Source organism: Bactrocera latifrons, unplaced genomic scaffold (assembly GCF_001853355.1).
Source record: "Bactrocera latifrons isolate USDA-ARS-PBARC rearing strain unplaced genomic scaffold, ASM185335v1 scaffold_45, whole genome shotgun sequence".
In the NCBI taxonomy this organism is placed as follows: Eukaryota; Metazoa; Arthropoda; class Insecta; order Diptera; family Tephritidae; genus Bactrocera; species Bactrocera latifrons.
Genome location: NW_017537101.1, coordinates 1,532,966 through 1,554,490, shown reverse-complemented (window position 1 = coordinate 1,554,490; position 21,525 = coordinate 1,532,966). Strand labels below are relative to the sequence as shown.

The 21,525-nt window shown below is 36.2% G+C and overlaps 1 protein-coding gene across 2 annotated transcripts in view; it reads left to right on the top strand.

Annotated features, from left to right (window-relative positions):
• The window catches only part of LOC108973022, an 85,783-nt gene extending 74,060 nt beyond the window's left edge, over positions 1 to 11,723 (top strand). Inside the window, exons 1-2 of one of the 2 annotated variants that reach the window (XM_018940012.1) lie at positions 9,409 to 9,577; positions 9,772 to 11,723. In XM_018940012.1, coding sequence (XP_018795557.1) covers positions 9,559 to 9,577; positions 9,772 to 10,613 — 861 coding nt within the window. In that variant the 5' untranslated portion in view covers positions 9,409 to 9,558 and the 3' untranslated portion in view covers positions 10,614 to 11,723. Of the gene's footprint in view, positions 1 to 9,408; positions 9,578 to 9,771 lie in introns of those variants that run through there. The other variant, XM_018940011.1, reaches the window with a different exon arrangement.
• The last annotated feature ends 9,802 nt before the right edge of the window (positions 11,724 to 21,525 follow it).

Below are 21,525 nucleotides of genomic sequence, written 5' to 3'. Positions count from 1 at the left end.
CAAGTTACAGCTTGCACGGACGGACGTACAAACAGACATCCGGATTTCAACTCTACTCGTCACCCTGATCACTTTGGTATATATAACCCTATATCTAACTCTTTTAGTTTTAGGACTTACAAACAACCGTTATGTGAACAAAACTATAATACTCTCTTTAGCAACTTTGTTGCGAGAGTAAAATGATGACAAAGGCGACGAGGGTTGAAACGAAAAGTGAATCAAACTGAACTCACTTATAAAATTTACAGTTTTCTCAAATAGGCATGTAATAATATTTACTTAACCCAATGAGTGTGTATTCATATGAAGAGATTTTTACGTGCAAATGAAAACAGAAGTCTTCCGAAGTCAGTGATCTCACATTTTACAACTTTGTTTTTACCTTTTGCATCTTTTTTTTCTTACTTCCACATGTGCTTTTATATTATTTTATTATTTCAGTTGTTTATTATGTTTATGTGTAATTCGCATGTTGTTTTCAAAGCAACAACACTAACAAATTAGTATTAACTGCAAGAGAAGCACACGCGACCGACTGCCGACGACTTTAGTACGCCAAAGCATTTTATGTCAACGGGGCATGGCCGCAAAAATGGCCTTTTAACCATTTTAATTACGCTTCATGCGAGTACTAAACACATACACATATACATACGTACATTACATTATTATACATCATATTTTAAAGCCCTTCCCAGCTGCCACTCAAATTGAAACGGAGATGGCGACGGATAGTGAAACCGAAGGTGTGAAATGTACGCCTAGACGCGAGTAAACAATGCTAAATTATTTATAACGTTACATACACACATACATACATACATACCATATATGTATATGAGCTTCTACAGCTGTGTTTATGAAATTGGCAGTGCTCGTGGGACAAAACCCTTATGCAAAATTCATTTAAAAAGTACAAAATACATAATAAAAACAAAAGCCATATGTAACTTAATCCATTCTAGTTTTAAGAAGAGTTATTTCGAAATCTGGGAAATTATAAAAATAATGGAATCTGATATATTAATATGAAGTGTAAAAGGCAATTTATACTTTATTTCAAACCAACCCTTGTTACTTTTATAAGAATCACATACAAAAATCTCCACACAATTTTTCTATAGGACTCTATTCCGGAAGCTGTCCAGCCAATGGACTTTTTTAAAAATTTGCAAGTAAATACATTTTCTTCAATGACTTTTTTTGGCAGATGGCGCGTGAGTCGTGTGAAGTTGGCATGTTATTTTTTTCGGATTTATTTTCCATTTCGTCATGGAAACACTTACGCCTAAACAACGTTTACAAATCGTTTAACTTTCTTACGAAAATTCACGTTCACGTTGGATAATATTCAACCGAATAACCCACGTCCAGCACGTAGTAAAGAAAATATAGCCATCATAGCTGAGAACACTAAGACCGTGCAGAGTCGATTCAGCGCCGTTCACAGCAACTCGGACTGACGTATGGAACGACTTATCGCATTTACGTCGCGATCTTAAATTGAGAGCGTGATTAAGAACTAAAGCCGGTCGGCCTTACCAAGCGACATCGCTTCGTTCTATGGGCTCTTGAAAAGTTGCAATAAGAACCGACGTTTCCGAACAAAATTTTATTCAGCGATAAGTCCTATTTCTGGCTAAATACTCGTAGGTATGTAGCCAACAGAGATCTGCAATTGGTACTCATAAAATTAGTCCACTTAAGTCATGAGCCATAAAAATTGGTGCAAATGAGTACTCTTAATAATATAAAAAATGACTAAGACTCATTCCCACCAAAAGAAAAAAAAACCTCAAAATATTTGTACACATATGAGTGACAACAATTTATGACTCTCTCAATAGTAGATATATAATTTGACTTTGCTCACTTTTTTGAAGGAAAGAAAGAAAATAATTTAAATAATAAAAGTGTAAATTTTGTATCGTGCGCTGAGAAACTGTTTCATGTCTGTTTTTGTAAGTGTTTTAGTGTTAATGGTTTTTTGTAAAGGTAAATATACTGTTATTTATATATTATAATTTATTTCAATTTGATCTTACACCTTGAAATCTATCGAAGCTATAGGTATTTTTAAGCTCAGCAAAAACGGAAGGGCAGAAGTGCTATTTGGGATATGTTTGCTGAAATAGTTAAAGATGACGGAAGTACATTACTTGACATGATATGTTGTCGTAATTGCAAAAATGTGTATAAATGCCAACGCATGCAGAGTTCCATACTCAATAGGCATAAATGTTTTACCGCACATATGACTGAACTGCCCAGACAGAAAGTAAGTGAAGAAGATAAAAAATTAGCGTTAGAAGCTTGCGCTGATTGGGTGGTTGAAGACTGTCGTCCATTTTCATCCGTAGAAAGCTCCGGATTTAAAAAATGAGTAAAATTTGTTGTGGCTATAGGCACAAAGTATAAAAAAAAAGTGTTTTCGCTTGCCGGTAATATTATTACAGAAAAGCGCAATAGAATAATGTTTGCCAATGCCAAATTTCATCTCTGCAGTCACAGGCTTATTTTTTAAAGTGTAGCTCTTCAATTTATTTTTACTCATGTGTTTTAGAACTATTTTAGAATTAAGAGATTAAGTAAATAATTTTTGACAAAAGGGCAAGAAAGAGTTGCGCTACTATTTTCATGAACACAACTGTCACGTTGTTAATATGACAACATAAGCCCAGTTGGAAATGGAGTTAACTTCTGCATCATATTAAATAGGCAATATGGGATCAAAAATGTTCATGTATATTTTAACCAACTAAGTCAAAACTTGAATATATACATTATAAATAATTAGTATTACATATAGAAGAATCGTCGAAAAACTACCATTTTAGCTAAACTTTATCCAATTTTTGCAACCACAGTAACGACGGCGTAATTTTGTTCAAAGCCAAATCTAAATTAAAATATTAATGGAGTAAAAAGGTGTCGTTAGCCATGTAATTTATTTAGTTGTATGAATGAAAATTAATTAAAAGATGTGTATCAGTCTACAAAGTACAGGTTAGATCGGAAACAGCAATGTTAGATTGAATTTTCTTTTTAGGTCAAAGTCATCAAAATGTTTACAGTAAAAGTATAAACTAATATTAACTGAGTTTACTTTAAAGCAAATAGGTTTAGATCTCCACATTCACAGTTTTCAAAATAAGTTGGAACTCCGCAACTGAAGGTTATATGAAAGATAAAAGATGTAACATTTTTGCCTAATACGAGTATTTAGTAATTCATTGCACGGGCTTGCTCTGTAGTGAGCTATACATTCTCTTAAAATTTTCTCCGACTTTATTCAGAAAATTAAGGAAGACTTCAGTTATCTACAGCTCTCAATGGAATAAATTTTCTGTAGCTAGTTCTAGTTTTTCGACTTATTGGAGATCCAGAACCGATTTTAAAGTGAAAAAATATGATGTGTATTCCCGTGCCAATTTTCGCTATTCGATATCGTAATATAGCAAATAAAATAAAATATTTCTGAAACTTCCATAAGAATTATACAGAGGACACACTATTTAAAAACAGAATATTGAAAACCTCTACCAATGTATAAGTAGTGTGGTCATTGTGCTTATGAAAACATCTCGTCATATAATAAGAGTCCACCTATACATATGTACATATATCTGACTTGTTGAAGTCTTCATAAACGCCTTCAACCTCTAAGAGACGGTTTGGAATTTTGGAACAAAGCCAAGATAAGACGATGAAAAATATTAGGTTAGAACTTTGGGAACTTTTTAGTGTTGCGTAAAATATCTGAAACACTTCGATAGCGACATTCTGTAAAACTTATAAATATTATTAATATATTTAATTACAGTTCACAACTTGAGAACACACATTGCACACGACTGCTTAGAATTGACTCCCAACTGGGTTGTACTGCTTATGAACTTACAGAGTTACCCGTTGGCTTTAGTTGACTTTTCGTTTCATTGCTTTTTTATTATAATGGCATGAAGTTTCTTTTGATGTTACATTGTAAATGCCGCGCGCGCAAGTATTATATTTAAAAGCCCACGCGCCGCTCTGACAGCTCACTAAATAAACAGATCAAAAAAGTAATAAAAACGTGTCAAGTGAGAATGCAAACAATTTAGCAACTAAAGTGCGAACCTCAAAATTGTAGATGTGATGCGCTCATGCTTTTTTTCACAAGATCTTAAATTATTAATATCTGGGATTCCTGTGGAAGAATACGCAAATAAGTGTAATTTCGCGCTTTACCGATCTTCAAAACTTATTAATTTTTTGTTTTCAAACAAGCGGTTGTCATCCTCATTTTGACTATGTATAAGCATTTGTAAGCTCTTTAAACTTTTCCTGTTGTTTCAGGGTTTAAAAAAATGAGATTTTTTGTTCAAAGTCTGAAAAGACGAAAATTTTAATTTTTTTTATTTCTTCGTTCAAAAACGAGATTTATATATGTATTAAGTTATGCTGTCCACCTCTGAAACCCACCTAGTTAGTTTAAATAACAATCCTTCTTAAATATATTTTCAACTGTAAGCTTCACGAATACACTACTAACTCCTTGTAGGAATATTTATTATATCTTACTTTTTCTTTACTTATTTTAGAGATCTGTGGTCTGAATGATACTTTGTGTGAAAACTATTTCTTGATTAGATTAACTCAAAAGGGAACGAAAGAACTCTGTATTAATTAGAGCAGGTCATAGTGTTACACATTTACTATCTATTTACCTGATTATTCCGAATTTTCTTATAAGTCTGACACAGTAAGTTTTACAATAGGGATGATATGATTTCTAAGTTTCGTTTCGGTCATTTTCAATATGTCATGACCTGTAATTTTTATCATTCTAATCAGTAATGCAGAGACCTGAACGATGACAATAAGTGATGAGTCGACGTTGCGAGTTTTCGAGAGAAAAGTTCTGTGAAGATTTATGGTCCTTTGCGCGTTTACCACGGCGAATATCGCATTCGATGGAGCAATGAGCTGTACGAGACATATGACGACGTTGACATAGTTCAGCGAATAAAAAGACAGCGGCTAGGTCATATTTTCCGACGAAAACTCTCCTGCTCTGAAAGTATTCGACGCAGTATTCGCCGGGGGAAGCAGAGGAAGAGGAAAATCTCCACTCCGTTGGAAAGATCAAGAGGAGAAAGACCTGGGATATCCAATTGGCGCCACGTAGCGAAGAGAGAAGCGACTGGCGCGCTGTTGTTAACTCGGCTATAATCGCGTAAACGGTGTCTACGCCAGTAAAGAAAAAGAGTCAGTAATGTAAACAATTTCATCATGGAAATACACAACGTATAAAAATTGTACAATTTTATTATTCTGAAAAAAATAATAAGTAATTAAGAAAATTATCTTCTCCGATGAGTCTCACTTATATCGAAGTGGTCCGGTAAGGAACCAAACCTGTCGATTCTAGTGCCAAGAAAATCCATAAATTATCGAGGAGGACCGCACTTTTTTCGAAATGAAGCCGCTACTGTCAATGGAGAGCGGTATGATCTATGATAACCACATTTTTGTAGCCACAATTGAAAGAAGTTAATCTTCACAACATCTGGATCCAACAAGACAGGGCTACGTGCAACACAACAAGTGCAACAACCGAATTTCTGGGAGGAAAGTTTAGAGATTGGATTATTTCAAGAAAATTTGACAATGAGGCCATWGTCTTGACATTGACTACTTCTTGTGGAATGATTTGAAGTCATTGGTCTTTAACAATAAACCAGACTCTCTAAAGCTTTAGAAGTCAATATTTAACGCTATTAATGAGGTAAGACTTGACTTAGTGGAAAATAAGTCGAAAAACGGGTTACGGGTCGAATTCGTTCCTGCAAAATAAGTCGTGGAGAGCATTTGAATAATGTTATATACAGAATTTAATTTTACTGATTGAACTTCACAAAAAATAAAATAAAAACATTTGAATTTCATTAGCAAGTAGTGTGTTTTTTCTCGTTTACATCATATCACCCTTATTGGAAAACCCGGTAAAAATATTAGTTTTGTGATTGATTAATTGTGGCCTGACGTTTTTGGCATGAAAACCCTAAAGTCGTTAGTAGCAATTGCAATTTCTCAATTTTGCATTGTTTTTCCAAATAACCGTGTTTGGTTGCGTTTGCAATGATTATTATCGCATTATTCCACTTTTTGCATCGGCGGTAGCGCTTGCGCATACCAATTTTTATTATTATTGCTGCGACGCGGTGTGGAAGATGAGTTCAAAACCATGCTAACGTATGCTTTCATTTATACCGAAATTACTGTTACAAATATGGGTCAGATTTAATTATCGCTGTCGGCACTTTTTAGCAACATTAACTTTTTGTTTTTGTCTTTTCATCGCCCACTACCAGTGGCGGATTCATGAGTGGTGGAAATACCTGTGCCGCATTGTAACAATTTGAAAGATCTCGGTTATCGCTTATCGGCAGGTTTGCATGAATTTTCGTTGTGGACACGTGTGTCATATAAATTTGCTAATTTTTCCGAGACGGGTTGGAACGAAGACATCGTCGAAGTCCTGGTTTTTAAAGAATGCGTAAATATATTGCAGAGCGGTTGGGATTGAAATGTATGAGTTGTCATTTTGTATGATTTTGCCGATCAGGCTATTAGTTCAACAGACTAATGGTTTTAGGAAAGGAGGAACACAGAAACAGATTACAGACTATCCCAGGGACATCATCAAAAACCAGCTAATCTAAGAGGGACAAAACTCAGAGCTTGATAAAACATTAGAGCATCAGTTCTGCCAATGTCGAGCCTTCAGCCGACTGAGTCGTCCGTTTGAACTATGTACTATATAGCCAGTGTGAAAACACTTAAAATATTATTATAAAATCTATCAAACGTTAGCCCTAAGTATATGAGTATTAGATGGTAATTTGTGTAGAAGACACGATGTTAATTCGAAATGATAAAGTTTAGGCAGAGTGCAGTTATGCTTGAATCCGCTACTGTCTAAACCGTTAAATGCTCAAAAATTTTATGGAGTGAACACGCCACAAAATAAAGCAATGTAACAGTGTGGAAATATTTCGTTTTCAACACAGCATCAAAATTGATACAATTAAGTGTGTAATTAATTATGTGTGACATGATTTATTAATTAGTGTGATTTAATGGCGCTGAGCTCGCACAATGCTTGTCAAATTTCTGCAAATGAGCAACTAATTATTTAAATACATACAGACGCTATCCGATGGCGATTACTCTCAAGACAAACTTAGACATGTTTTCTCAAACCAAAAAGGCCGCTCCTGCGCTGCTCTCATCGGAGTGGGAACGAGTTGGAACCGCGTTGTCATCTTGCGCTTTAGTACTGGACCTATGGACCGCATTTGAGCTTAGCATCCGCGGGTCGACAATGCGCTTGCGACTGCGATATCATTTTGGTCTAAAGCCAAGAGAATCCCCTTCAAGATCTATTTAACTATTTGCCCTTAGTAAAGCTCATATTGCTTCTATCGTAGTAGTTCTTTCTTGGCATACATGTGGCAAGGCCAAAACATATTTTGTAAAGTTGTATGTGGGAAGATAAGCAGCAGGTCTACTGCTCCGGAGTGCAGCCTCCTTCAGAAAAGTGACCATTCGCTCAGATAGCAGAGTGGCGATACCAGCCTTGAACTCATTAACAGTGCATTCTGGGAGTGCTTAACCTCGCTGTCAATAGTATCTAATGTTTTTGTGATAATACTGGTATGGTTGTCAGGCTATAGTGGAATCGCAGTAAATTGCAAGGTTGATGAGCTAGCAAGGAAATACACCTTACAACCACTATTGGTAGAATGGGAGCGACTCGGTACTCTCATATCCTCTTGTGTGTTACTACGCGATAGCTGGAAGCTCGACCAGCACTGTGCCACCATTAGTACTTGCGCTGTGGCCAAATGTTTAGGCCAAAGATCAATGACAAGAGATCTAGTTATCGTTTTAAGGCTACCCTCTCCCTATATGTGGGGCTTTTAACAGGCCATTGCCATATTAGGGTCCGTCTTAAGAAGCTGAACGGAAGAAGATGAGATGGAAACAACTTAACACTTCCTTATTGACTATAAAGCCTTTATGAGGTCAAGATTTAGATACTTGAGAGCGCTTAACTTCAAACATCCACATGCGATTTTTGATCAGCCATCTAATCTAACCTGTACAAAGGTGACGCGGAAACATTCCGACACTTTTCCCTCCATTTGCTTTCGCGAAAATCTCAGCAATCTCACCTTCGTTGAAGTAGGAGCCATAACCAAAACTCATCTTATGAAATTTGTATTAGACTCAAAGCACTTTGTCTATTTGTAAGTATCTTATAATCTGTCCAAGTGAGCCTTCCGTTATGATCAACATCTTAACCTACCTACCCTCTATGGTAAAACATATGAAGTGTTTAGAATTTCAGATAAGGGGTTTATCGTCTTAGACTCGTCTAAGAGTTTAGTGAACTAATGTTATAACGTGGATTCTGTCCGCTTCAAGCTAAGACTCTTTTTCAAGGCGTAGTGGAGGAATGAGTTAAACTCCTTCTGGCCTTAATGTGAGCGTAACAATCATCCGTTCAGTTCAAAGTCGCTTTCCTCACAATCATATTGGTCAGAGAAAACTTCCAGTAAACTTTTTCGTTTTACCTAGCAAAGCCTAAATATTGAACCTACGCACTTTGTTCGTAAAAAGCTAGATTCAGAAGACGAAAATGTATGACCATAAATTATTTAGTTCTGTTGATACGTTTACATGTAAATGTTGGATCTTAATGGAGAATATTTTGAAAAACAATTTGGCTGATTTGCGCTGACTAATATTTGTTTTTATTCTCTGATCCCGAAATATAAAAGGCAACCCTCGTACTTACCGCTACTGCCTGGAAGCGATTATATTTACATGCAATTAAAAAGTGCAGTATCATTATTCCACGGAGGGCGGGCGCTTACTGTGACCAATTTAAACAAGCCACTTGACCACGATCTTGTCTTGGGGACACTAAAAAGAGCAAAAGCCATAGATAACATGAACTACTATTGTGGACAAGTAAAACATAAATTTATTTATACAGACAAGGAAAAGCGCAAAAACTTCGCAACGCTCGTAACTCGCTAACTGAAAAATCAAGTTTTGTGCAAAATCCGTGCTGACAGCGATCTACCGCTGACTTTCAATTGCCACAAGCTGTAATATGTGGGTTGCCACAGCCTTTTGGTCGTTGCAACGCTTTCACCGTATTGCTCGGTCATTGCATGGCTTTTGTCAACACTCTCTCGCTGGATATTACCAATACAGGTTTTTGAGCTTGAAGATTTTTTTCTTTTTGCTTAAAATGTTTTACATTTTGGTATATAAACTACCGTTGTCGCTTTATTAATATTTATTGCGGTTCAATGGCATTGCTTCGTAGCCATATCAGCAGAAGAAATGTCTATAGATTGGTCGCTGTCGGCTCCGTGCCCATATTTATATAAATTAATCCATTGTAAACGAAGTAAGAGCGTTAAACAAAAGCACAAGAAGATAAATGGAGACAAGTGGTGAAAGTTTTTCCACTTCCAAAATTGAGAAGAATTGATGACACGGTGTGCCAGAAGTAATAAATCCACAAATCCGACTTATTTTGAAGCAAACGTATTTTAAAAGTGGCTTAGAGTAGATAATTGCAAAATTGTATATAAAATAACATTAAATAATTTGTAAAAGTCTTGTAAATAAATTCTTTCACAATGCCGAATATCAATTTTAAACACTCATTCAACATATGCCTTTTTCTTTTCTCCCTAACAGCTGAATTCCCCGAAGAGGATGCTGATATGCTCATGGAACCAAATGACTTCACCCCAGTTACAGTTTTGCGCTCACAGGAACAACAATTCCACGTACCACCCACCTACCAGTTTCGCCCATTACCACCCAATCCTCATGTCGTGGCACGTTCCGATGTACATCCCAACATACCGCAGCCAACGCCTGTTGACTCACACACGCAAGCTGCACAAAACTACTACCCACCTTTCTTCCGTGAGGCGCCACCACTGGGCCATTCACGCCCCTACTTCCCCATACCCGATAGCCCAGTGATACCGAAATTTGCTGCGCCACATCCCGAACAAGTGCCACTAGGACCAACACAACGCAGCTTTGATCCCACCATTTTGGGTTCCGGCGACTTTGGCGTGCTGCGCGGCGGCACCTTCTACCCCGAAGAGGAAATGCCTTATCACACCGATGATAATAGCGATTTCAATCAATACTACGGCGATGCGAATGGACACGGGCGCCCCTCGAACGAGGAATTCGTGCAGAAGTATACATACCCCGAAGAACAATTTGCCGATTTCCGTGACTTTGCCGATATAAATACGCCGGCCGATTCGGCGTTTTCACAATTTGTTGTTGTTTATGCGGCGAAAAATTCAACCAAACCAAGTACACATCCACGACCGAAGAACATCTTTGAGCAATTGGAGCTGCTTGATCGCGAGAAGGAGCAAGAGGAGAAGGAGGAAAAGAAGCGACGAGCGAGCAAATCCAAATCGAAGCTCTCCAAAACGAAGTTGCAAAAGAAGTATAAGAAGAAGACGAGTCCCAAAGATCTGGACTATGAGCCGCTCTTGGCCTTAAGTTAAGCTGTTAGTGGTAGGGGTGGTTAAGCAAATTGTAGTATATGACATTATTTATAAATTAAGTGAAAGATGGCAATACAGCTAAACAAAAACTACGAAAGTAAGAAATAAATTTGGCGGAGTACATGCCGTAGAGCATGAAACCGTTAAGGCGAGCGTGGCAGTTATCATAATCATTATTTTCTCTCCTTTCAAAGCATTCACTGTACAAAATAGTTTCACAATTGTTGTTCGGTTCGAAATGGCGTGCGCATTTAAAGTTGGATGCTGGTTGTAAAAAAAATTAAGTTTTAAAACCACTTAGTGTCGGCTAAGGCCTTAGTTTAGGACTAATCATTTGATGAAACTTGCTCACTGCCGAAAATGTATTTATCACACATTCACTTTGCATCGTATTTTACATTACTTGAAACCTTTTCAGTATAGCTGAGCTCAAATATAGTTACATAATATGTATTTCATACGTTTATTGCTCACAATTTTCAAGGAGCTTTCATTTTAGAAGCATATCAAAGCAACGCTATGCACGAAAGCTCCGTTTACAACAATGCCAAGAAATTAGTTTATTTTCCAATAACGGATTATTTTCATAAGCAATGATTTCTTCTTCTTCACTGGAAACTTTAACCTATCAACTTATTTATCAAAATTTTGTTCCACACAACTTTTACAAAAGTCAAACAACCTCTACAAAATTAAAAAAAATAAATTCGAAATATTTCTTTTTAGAATTTCATGCATTTTTGTCATACATACGTTTACATTAATTACACAAAAAAAAATTTTTTTTTGAATATTGTGTTGAAATTTATAAATTATGAAAAATTAATTTAGTTTTTACGTTTTCATTTCACTCTCATCCATTCGTTCCATAACTAAAATAGGTTTAAACAGGTAATTTAAAAACACATTACATTGCACTTTGCTCAAGATTGCTTGCACAGTTGTTAGCATTTATATGAATTATTTTATTTACTTTCATTATTAATTATTTTATTTACTCTCATTTTTATTTTTAGTAAAAAACAAATCTACAAATTATATTTTATTCAAAAATTATTTAACTTTTTTCTTTTGTACTTTTGGTATAAACGATATCTGAAAATCTTCATTCTTTTCAGAACACAAATGCTAGACTATAGTTGTAATTTTAAGAATAATTAAATTGTTGTAATTTGTAATATCGAGATTATGTTCATTTTTTGTTATTATAGGAAATAAAATTATTTTAAAAATATGTTTTTTGAAATTTTAAGTTTGATCGAGTCACAAATTGGAAGGCATTGTATTTATTGAAAACAAGTAAGTACATATGTAGGATACAGTAGCTCACCAACCCATTAGAAAAATGGTAAATAAATAAAAAAATTTACGAATAACTTACTGGGCTAGCTTGCTGACCGAATAATTTGAATTTTTTCCACTGGCTAGGTATTAAGTAGGCTATATATTACATATTAGTCGGTGTGAAATAATAAATAAATATACCGTTAAAATTAGCGGAACTTAAATACGAAATCATATTGAAATGCTTACTTCACTTGGAATTATCATTTGTGATTTCTGACTCATCAGAGATAAAATGAGTGGCGTAGTGGAAGAATTCGATTTTTTTCATTAGTGTTTAACTATTATTACATAGACTCCAGAGTTTTATTTGTTAGGTTAGTATTTTTTGACTTTTTCTGAAGCTTTATAATACAAGCAATGAAAAATATACTTTTCGGAAATAGATAAAAAAACGGGCATTTCAAAGAAAACCCAAAGTGCTATTGCTGCACTTTTAAAATATAAAAGTACATCCTACAGAAAAATAAATTAAGGAAATCGGAGGGAGTGTAGCTACTGTTACTCGAGTAGCGAAAATTGTGCACACATTCAAATATTACACTGTTGGTCGCACAAGTATGCGGCAAAATTCTGCCCAAAATGTGAAAATATCGGAGCGCATTCGACGTAAAGTAATGAGATTCCACAAGGGTGGATTGAAATAAGGTGAACATAAAAAGTTACCAACGTCCCCCGAAAGTCCCACACTCAAAGTTACCCTATAAAAAACGGTAAAATATCTCCCCAGTATAATGATTTAGACCAATTTATTGTGTTGAGGGAATTATGAATAGTGAGCAGTACACCAATATACTTCAAGATAGTTTTGTACCATATTTGGTAGCACTGAACCCTCCAACAGGACAATACATTTATATGGCGGGGTAGTTTATATGGAATATGAATAGCACATGCAATATTTATTTCTAAAGTTTCTGCTTAAGACCAATAACTCCCAGATTCTTGGAGGCCATTCAAGGTGACAATTTCTTGAAATAATCAAACCTATTTTTTCTCGCAATAATTCGTTAGTTGTATGTGCTGTGTGGCACATAGCCCAGTCTTGTTGAAACCAGATGTTGCCAAGATCAACGACATAAAAGTTGGCTATCATCGATCCATAACGCTCCCCATTGACACTAACGGTATCACCAGCTTCATTTCGTAAGAAGTATGGACCGGTGATTCCACCAGACTAAAAAACACACCAAACTGTAAACTTGGGTGAATGTAATGATTGTTCCTGAATAAATTGTGGATTTTCTTCGCGCCGGAATCGACAAACTAGTTTATATACCGCACAACTCAGATGAAAATATTTTTTTTTTTTAATAATCGTTAAATGTTTCAAGTTGTTCCAAGGCAAAATCAGCAAATTTATGCCGTTTGTGGTAGTTCAATGGCTTCACTTCTTGAGTGAGAACAATTTTATACGAATGCAAGCCAAAATTCTTTCACAAAATCTACCAGGTTGTGGTTTGAGAAACTCCTAATTCTTGAGAACCAGCAGAACTATGGACAATCCTAAATAAGCTCACCATCAATAAATGAGACTACATTCTCCCAAAGCTGGATTTCAATAGAGACTTCCAGATGAGGATACCATCTAGACGAGAATGGAGAAGAGGCTCAATAGGTTAGGAGGATACCATTTCTGTCTATACCGACGGACCCAAAATGGACCGCGGAGTAGACACGGGGTTATTCTCCGCTGATCTAGGTATTTCTCTCTCTATACGTCTACCGAACTCGGTTAGCATGTTCCAAGCGGAAGTACTAGGCATGGAAAAAGCCTGCGAAGTTCTATTGAAAAACCACGAGAATAAACATAAAACGACTATATTTACGGATAGCCAGGCGTCGCTCCTGGCTTGTCTTCGCATATGACAAATTCCAGTATACTTTACAACTCCATGAAAGCACTATGCTCTATATAAGACAAGCACAAGCTAGACTTGATCTGGGTTCCCGGTCACAGGAATATTTTTGGTAACGAAAAAGCAGACGAGTTGGCAAAAGCAGGAGCTTTCCTTAACGAATACGAGGAGGAGCTAATAAGGAGCATCATAACAAAACAATTATAGCTAACATATGACAGGAAAAGAACCAACGACTTATTAAATAGGTCAAGGAAAAGTATCTACAGGTAATACAGGTTCTTTGATCCATTTTTTTGAATARGTAAAAATCGAAGACGATCCAAAACACGTGCTAGCAAAGCAGCTTTCAACAATTAAATGAACATTCAAAATGGCCGAGCTTGTCGGCATAAGTGAGAGACATGAGTACAAAAAATTCGAAATTCGAATATACGTAACCCGCGAAAATTCAAAATTCGCGCTACTTTTTGAACACACCTCGTATAGTATGTGTGGCGGTTTCATATTATATTATTATTAATACAGTTAGTGCATATGTACAAGTATAAAAGCAGAGTAAACACAAAATCAAAAACACCGTTTTGCGCTACGAAATGGGGCTATTCCTAAGTATGTATATGAACGTCGAGAGAGGACTTTATTTACTTGGATACTAGGTCTGAATTAGTAAATACTATATTGTGTCTCTTAAAAATTGAAATAGGACCAATATCTTATAAAGTAGTACCAGTATTAGAACTTAAATGATGGAATTTTTGTTTCTGTAACTAAGCCGTTTTAGATCTCGATGCTTAAAACTTCTCTGGTGTTTCACCACTCGAATAATTTCGTATGTACGCGCATTGCGCCCGGTGGGTAGTCGTTGGTTTATTATTATTTTTCAAATAATAATGTGATCTAATGTCAAAAATGAGTTGAAGGTGTGAGTTCTTCTAACACAATTGCGTAGAAGCATTGTGTCAAGCCAGCCTATACCATTAGAAATGTCAAATGTTGATTCAATCAGTCCAAATCAATATGCTTGAAACTTTAAACAAATTCACTTATCCCCATATCTCCAAAATAAGGAAATCCGATTCGATTTTCGTCATTTCGGACCATCAAATATTTTAAGTTTAGAGCTTTTGGATTAGTTTATGGCATCTATCTCGTTTGTGTTAAATAGTTTGATTTTCATATAAATATCGGGTAAGAAGCTAAATATGATTGTGCGTCGAATAAAGGCTATCATATTTTTCCTAACATAGAAGCTAGTTGATAAGTTCATCAGTTTGATGCCCATCGTCGCATAAATATGGCAAGGGATTACATAACAAGTAAGGCAAATGGAATTACTAGAACATGGGGTATTTTTTCTACCGATTTACTAAAGCATTTTGTTGACAAACATATCTTTCATAAATCTATTACGATTCATCGATCAGCAGCTCAATCAACAATGTAGACGTATGTATTATATAATAACAATCTGGGCTATCTCAATAATAATAGTCAAAGCTTAATTAATTTGATATCTTCGCAACACAATCGGCACGTTTTGTCACAGATGTTGGTATGATTGGCGACAACATGTATTGATCAAGCAGCTAACTGGAGGTGTTCAAGCATTGTAGCGCAATTAATTGCACATAAAATCTGATTGAAATGGTAACGTAATGAACTGCTTCCAAAAAGACAAAAAATTAAGCAAATCAGTTCAAATCGCGAAACCAGAACGAAATATGCCACGAGCAAGTGAATGTGTCGCATGTCGCGTAGCTGGCTAAAGAACATGTTCTCCGCTGGAACAAAAAGGCGAAAAAGCTGCTTACATGCCAATGCGTTCATTCTTATGTAAGAAACCGTGTGCCCGCCTCACACATGCGCGAAAATAATTGACAAACCGACAAATTGTAATAAAAAATTTTACGGCCTCAAGTAAGCAGTGAAAACAAAAGTAATAATTCAGCGCCAGTCAGATAATGACCATGGCAGGCGCACAATAGGTTAGGCAGCTGTGACCCGTTAAACTGAAGCTTGTTCCGCCTAGAAGTGTGTAAAGCGCGCGCCGCATGTTCTAGCGCCTCCGGCGATATTTAGAGGCTACAGCGCCAACAGTTGTCAGACAATCAAGAATTCTAGCGCGGTTTTCTAAAGCTTTTTGAAAACGATTTTAAGCTTATTAAAAGTTCTATGTCTGCAATTTTGCAATTTTTTTTAGTGAAATATTTGCGTTGATGTTTCTAGACAAACTTATCACCGTTATGTCGATTTTCCTGCACTTGGCAATCATTGAGAAATGTTGTAATGGGTGGGTCTGTGACGCTTTGGTAATTTGTGATAAAGCTCGCAGCTTTCACTATTATAATGCGAATATGCAAATTCTTTTATCTGTAATGTAATTTAAATGATTTTTAATTACTGCTCTAAGTAGTATATCATTTGCTCTAAGCAACTCAGTAGTCACAGCCACAGGTACATATGTATGTATATATAATTTTAATATGTATGAACGCTGACATTTTGCTCTGCATTAGTAGTAGATGAGATTACAGACTCTTAATTGATTTATCACCACCAGAGCCGCGCATATATTATGTAAGTATCTATTTCTTATAGTCCACGACATACACCAATGTAATTAGCTTTGTCTCTGACTGCATCTGGACATTTTTGTAGGTGTGACAATCTCATCGTTTGAATTATTCTTTATAGTGCAAGCTCACTCAGTGCACCCAATTGAAATGTATGTTGACATATGGCAACAAATTAATGTCACCTATCACCGTTTATGGCTGTTGACCAAGACACCCGGCCGTGGGTGCGCGAACTCATAGCTTAACTGCCTGCCTACGCGTGGCACATAGGTGAATTCCTGCATTTTGATTGCATATTTGCGAGCGATGAAATAAATTAAATTATAATTTTGAAGTAATTATGGTATCTGTATAAGCTTGAGCTGGTAATTGAATTGGTTGTGCACAGCCTCTGCATTGTTGGCAATAATAATCACACCTAAACCACATTGCTTTCTTGAACTCTAAATTTATCAATCGTTGCGCGTGATATACCGACTATGAAATGATTATGGCAGTGGGTTGATAAAACATTTCTGTACATAGTTAAATTCACGGAAGTAATAGAAGTTCAGTAAGGTGAAATTGTTTCCGTACTTAACCTTCTTATGGAGCCAAGAAATACGTGTACCAATTTTCATCATGATATCTCAATTTTTACTCAAGTTACAGCTTGCACGGACGGACAGACAGACATCCGGATTTCAACTCTACTCGTCACCCTGATCACTTTGGTATATATAACCCTATATCTGACTCTTTTAGTTTTAGGACTTACAAACTACCGTTATGTTAACAAAACTATAATACTCTCTTTAGCAACTTTGTTGCGAGAGTATAAAAATGAATCGCCAAAATGTATGTATGTACATACATATGCACATATATACGCTCATAACTTTCATACGACTGAAAAAGTTTTGATAATTCTTTTTTTTAATGTGGCCGTTGAGGTTCAATGACGGGTTTTACGGCAAGAAAATTTCTAATAATTTCCGGGAAACCCCTACAATCAGCCACTTTCTTTTTCCCATACAAACGAACGAATGTTTGTTTATTGGTAACGCTAAAAGAACGCCTGCACCAATCTTGCTGAAATTTTCAGAGATTATTCGTTGTGGATCGGCGAAGGTTTAAAAATAAAAATACCTCATACTTTTCATGAGGAAAGGCGGAAAATTAGATAGTTCCAAAAAGTAACTCTTTTCCATACACATTTTTTTTTAAATTTTTGTTTGTTTTGGTTTTCAATATTTTGATTTGTGAATTATTTGAATCGTTCAATTTCGGTCGCTTGCCTTTTTACTTTACATACATATGTGTGTTTCACGCAAAGTGATCAATTGCAGATTGAAATGTGTTACGAAGCCACGAAGAGGTCACTCCAATAACGGTCGGCGTTTTTTTTTTTTTTTGCGGGCAACGTTTGGCAGCCCAAGGCAAGGCAAGGCAAGAAGAACTCAAAGGATGCGATGGCATACGTGCGGAATGGATCGCGGTCAATCAACAATCGATCGTCACTATGTCATAGCCCAACTTTTCAAACAACAGTTACGATGTTTGATGGTGCTGTTGGATGCTAGATGTAGTCAGTTGAGTGGCAAAAGAGAGGTACACATTCTTCTTTGGATGGTGGTTACACCAGAACAAATTAATGAGATTATTCAATCATGGGAAAATTCCTGATGCAAAGAAGGATACAATATTATACGAAGTGACGAAAACCAATATGGTTCATGGACCTTGCGGACACCACAATCCCACTTCGATTTGTATAATATGTCTGACAATAAATACACGAAACACTATCCAAGTGCTTTTCTTTCGGAAACACAAACTAGAAATGATGGATATCCACTATACCGGCGTAGCTCACCAGACGACAATGGCAGAACATTCAGCACTTAATATAGAAGAATGAATATCGAAGTTGACAACTGATGGATCGTGCTATATTCACCACTAATTCACATTCAAAACTCATATTAATGCTGAGTATTGCAGTTTGGTGTAATCGATAAATATGTTTGTAAGTACGTCACTAAAGGAAGCAACATGGCGGTTATGGGTCTTGAACGAGATGAGATCAGCAAGTATCAAATGGTCGATACGTGAACTGCAATTAAGCGCTTTCTAGGATATTTACTTTTGCAATTCATGAACGTTTTCCGACCGTTGTGCRTCTCGCAGTTAATTTGGAGAATGGCCAAAGAGTATATTTCAACCCAGAGAATACAGTACAGCCAGTGGAAACACCGCCAGCAATTTTAACATTGACGAGTTTTTTCTCAACTTTCACCAGTGATCTGTTTGCGAGAACATTGCTCTATTGGGAAATACCTTTACATTATACATGGAATGCATCGGCGAAGAAATAGTTACGCAGAAAGAAAGGCAAACCAGTAGATTAACATCCAGGTGTGTTCTCAATTAATTCCTTGGGACGAATTTATATAATCCACACGTAAAAAGACGACGGTTTCGATTAATGTTCGCGGTTCAACTTTATTTTAGTCATTGCGAAAAAAAAGTAAGCTAGCGAACAAAAATAACATTGTCAAAGACATTTTACAGCGTCTTCGCTAAAAATTGGAAATGGGTCAATTCCGGTTGATACTTCCGGTAGTTTGATATCAATTCCATTCGCCGTTAATCAATTCACTAAAGATGAACTACTTCCTTAAGTGCACGCGCAATGCTAGCTGCCAAAAATACCGATGTTGTTGACTTAAAGATTAAAAGTCAAATTCCGGGAGACTTGCGCTCATACAAATCGATCGGTCGTCTTGGCAATAAAGACGACGCCGTGGGTTATCCAGTGAAATTTCTAAATTCTTTGTAGAGGCTTGGTAGGCCACCGCATCATTTGCGTCTCAAAGTTGGAACTGTCGTTATTATGTCCCCCAATCTACGCTATCGAATACAAGAGGGCAGAATGCTTGATTCTACGAATTCCTTTGAGTTCCAATGATTTGCCGTTTCTATTCAAACGAATTCCGCTTCCAGTGAAAATCGCATTTGAGGTGACGATCAACAGGACACAACTTGGTTTGCCAAGATTGGAAGTGTTATGATTTTCACACAGTCAGATATACGTGGCGTGCTCACGAGTTTGAAAACCATCCTTTCTGTACACGGATCAAGCAACGTTACATTGAAAAAAAAAATGAAATGATAAATTTAATTTTCTTTTTATTTCAAAACACATAATTTCACGCAGGACAACGGCTGCGGGATCAGCTAGTTGTATATAAATAAAATTAAAAAATCGATGTTCGAATCTCATCATCTTTCATCTGCCTCAAGTGGTGTGGCAAATGGAGCGATCTGTTATTTCTTGAGATAAAGTCGAAAAATGTTTTCAGTCTTTTTTTAAGTTATCACTTAACAGCTTATATTTTATATAGTGAGGTCTTCAAATACACAACAGACTTTCTTTCTGTTACGGCAAGTATTCTTAACATTTGTCGACAACCAGCAGATTTGATTGCGGCCCTAAAATTGCCTCTAAATATTTTTTACTTATATATATATTATTATATTCTAATATTTTTAAACAATTTCAGTATATTTTGATATCTCATATGTTTGTATCAGCTATTTATTTAAAAAAATAAATAAATTGAWATTTCCATACTTAATTGCCATCAAGTACTTAATATATTGAAGTTGGTTTGTCTTTTCGCAACAGATTTTCGAAATAGTATATTGTATAATATTTCCTTGTCAACAGCTTCTCATTAATATAGTCCACTGTCATGCAGAAAATAACGAGTTTTGTTGTAATTAATTTGAATAACTGTGTCATCTTCTTCACAAAAAGTTCTCATTGAAAGGCCGAAATTGCGAAATTAGTCATCATCAGAGCGTTTGATCTCTTCACTTGCGGTATTATTTTGAAATATTTAGTCAGACAATTTTTATTTCAACTTCTTAGCAATCTGCACTTCGCAATTCTTATCCATAACGGTACATTTTGCGATCAAGTCGTCTTATTAATTACGCAGAGTGTTTAATTACACCGAACTTTGTGTTTGTGATAAATATGACACGTTGGTCCACCAAACGATTGACCGTCACGCAGAACTGGTTTTATACTACGCCACACAAGAACCAAATAGCCAATACCACCAACAGTCGCCAATTGCGACTTCATGACATTTTCGATTTTGCACAGGCAATTCCAGAACTCGTATATCTTCATTACGTTGACAATTTCGGCAATAGACATAATTATTCTCCTCTTATTTAAATGCATTTCTATGCATGTTCGTAAAATTATTCACGTTTAAATGAATGAAACATTTATATACACGTTTAATTACAACTTTGCCAGCACGAGACATCACGTAAATAACGCATCAGTAACGGCCACGGCCACGATTATTTCATGTGGGCAATACCGGCTCAAGCTCGTGGTAAAAATTAATGCGCGGAAGGCTGAAAAATATTTCAAATAACGATATATAGTATTATAAAAATTACAAGTTTCTCAACTATCGACGGATTTGTTAGATTTTTTAGTTAACTTGAGACACCAGTTCTTAATAACTTTACTCATGTTGCTCGAGCATTGACCGGAGCGCCGTGAGTTGATACTTTATGACAAGTTGACAGTTAAAAATTTACAGAAACATAGTAAGTAGAGCCTTAGCTCGATCGGAAATTTCTCGAAAAGTCACTTATAGGCCAATATGGTCAGAAGTTTACTATTTCCTTCCAACAGTCGACCAATAATAGAAAAAAATTATTCGATACAAATGAGTTTGGAGAGATAGTTACAGATTTAAAATCATCTTTGGTGACGAATTAAAATTACCGATTTCAATTTGGCATTCATTATGAAGAAGGCTTAGCGGTGCTTCCATTTCCTCGTTAAATGATAAACTCCCCACAACTAGATGCTATTGATAGCAAAGTGAAGCACTTCTCGACCAACCCTGAACACACTGTAAATAAGTTCAAGGCTAGTATCGGTAAATCGGCTGCGAGCTTAATTGCTGCAACCTCGGTTTGGAAAACACTGCAATATTAAGGAAGTCTGAAGCTGGAATTGATAGAGAGCTTATGACATTAAACCCCTCCACTAACCTTCCACCCACGCTTTGACCCATTCTTAAAGAAACTCAGTGCCCCTCTCCTCCAACGGCT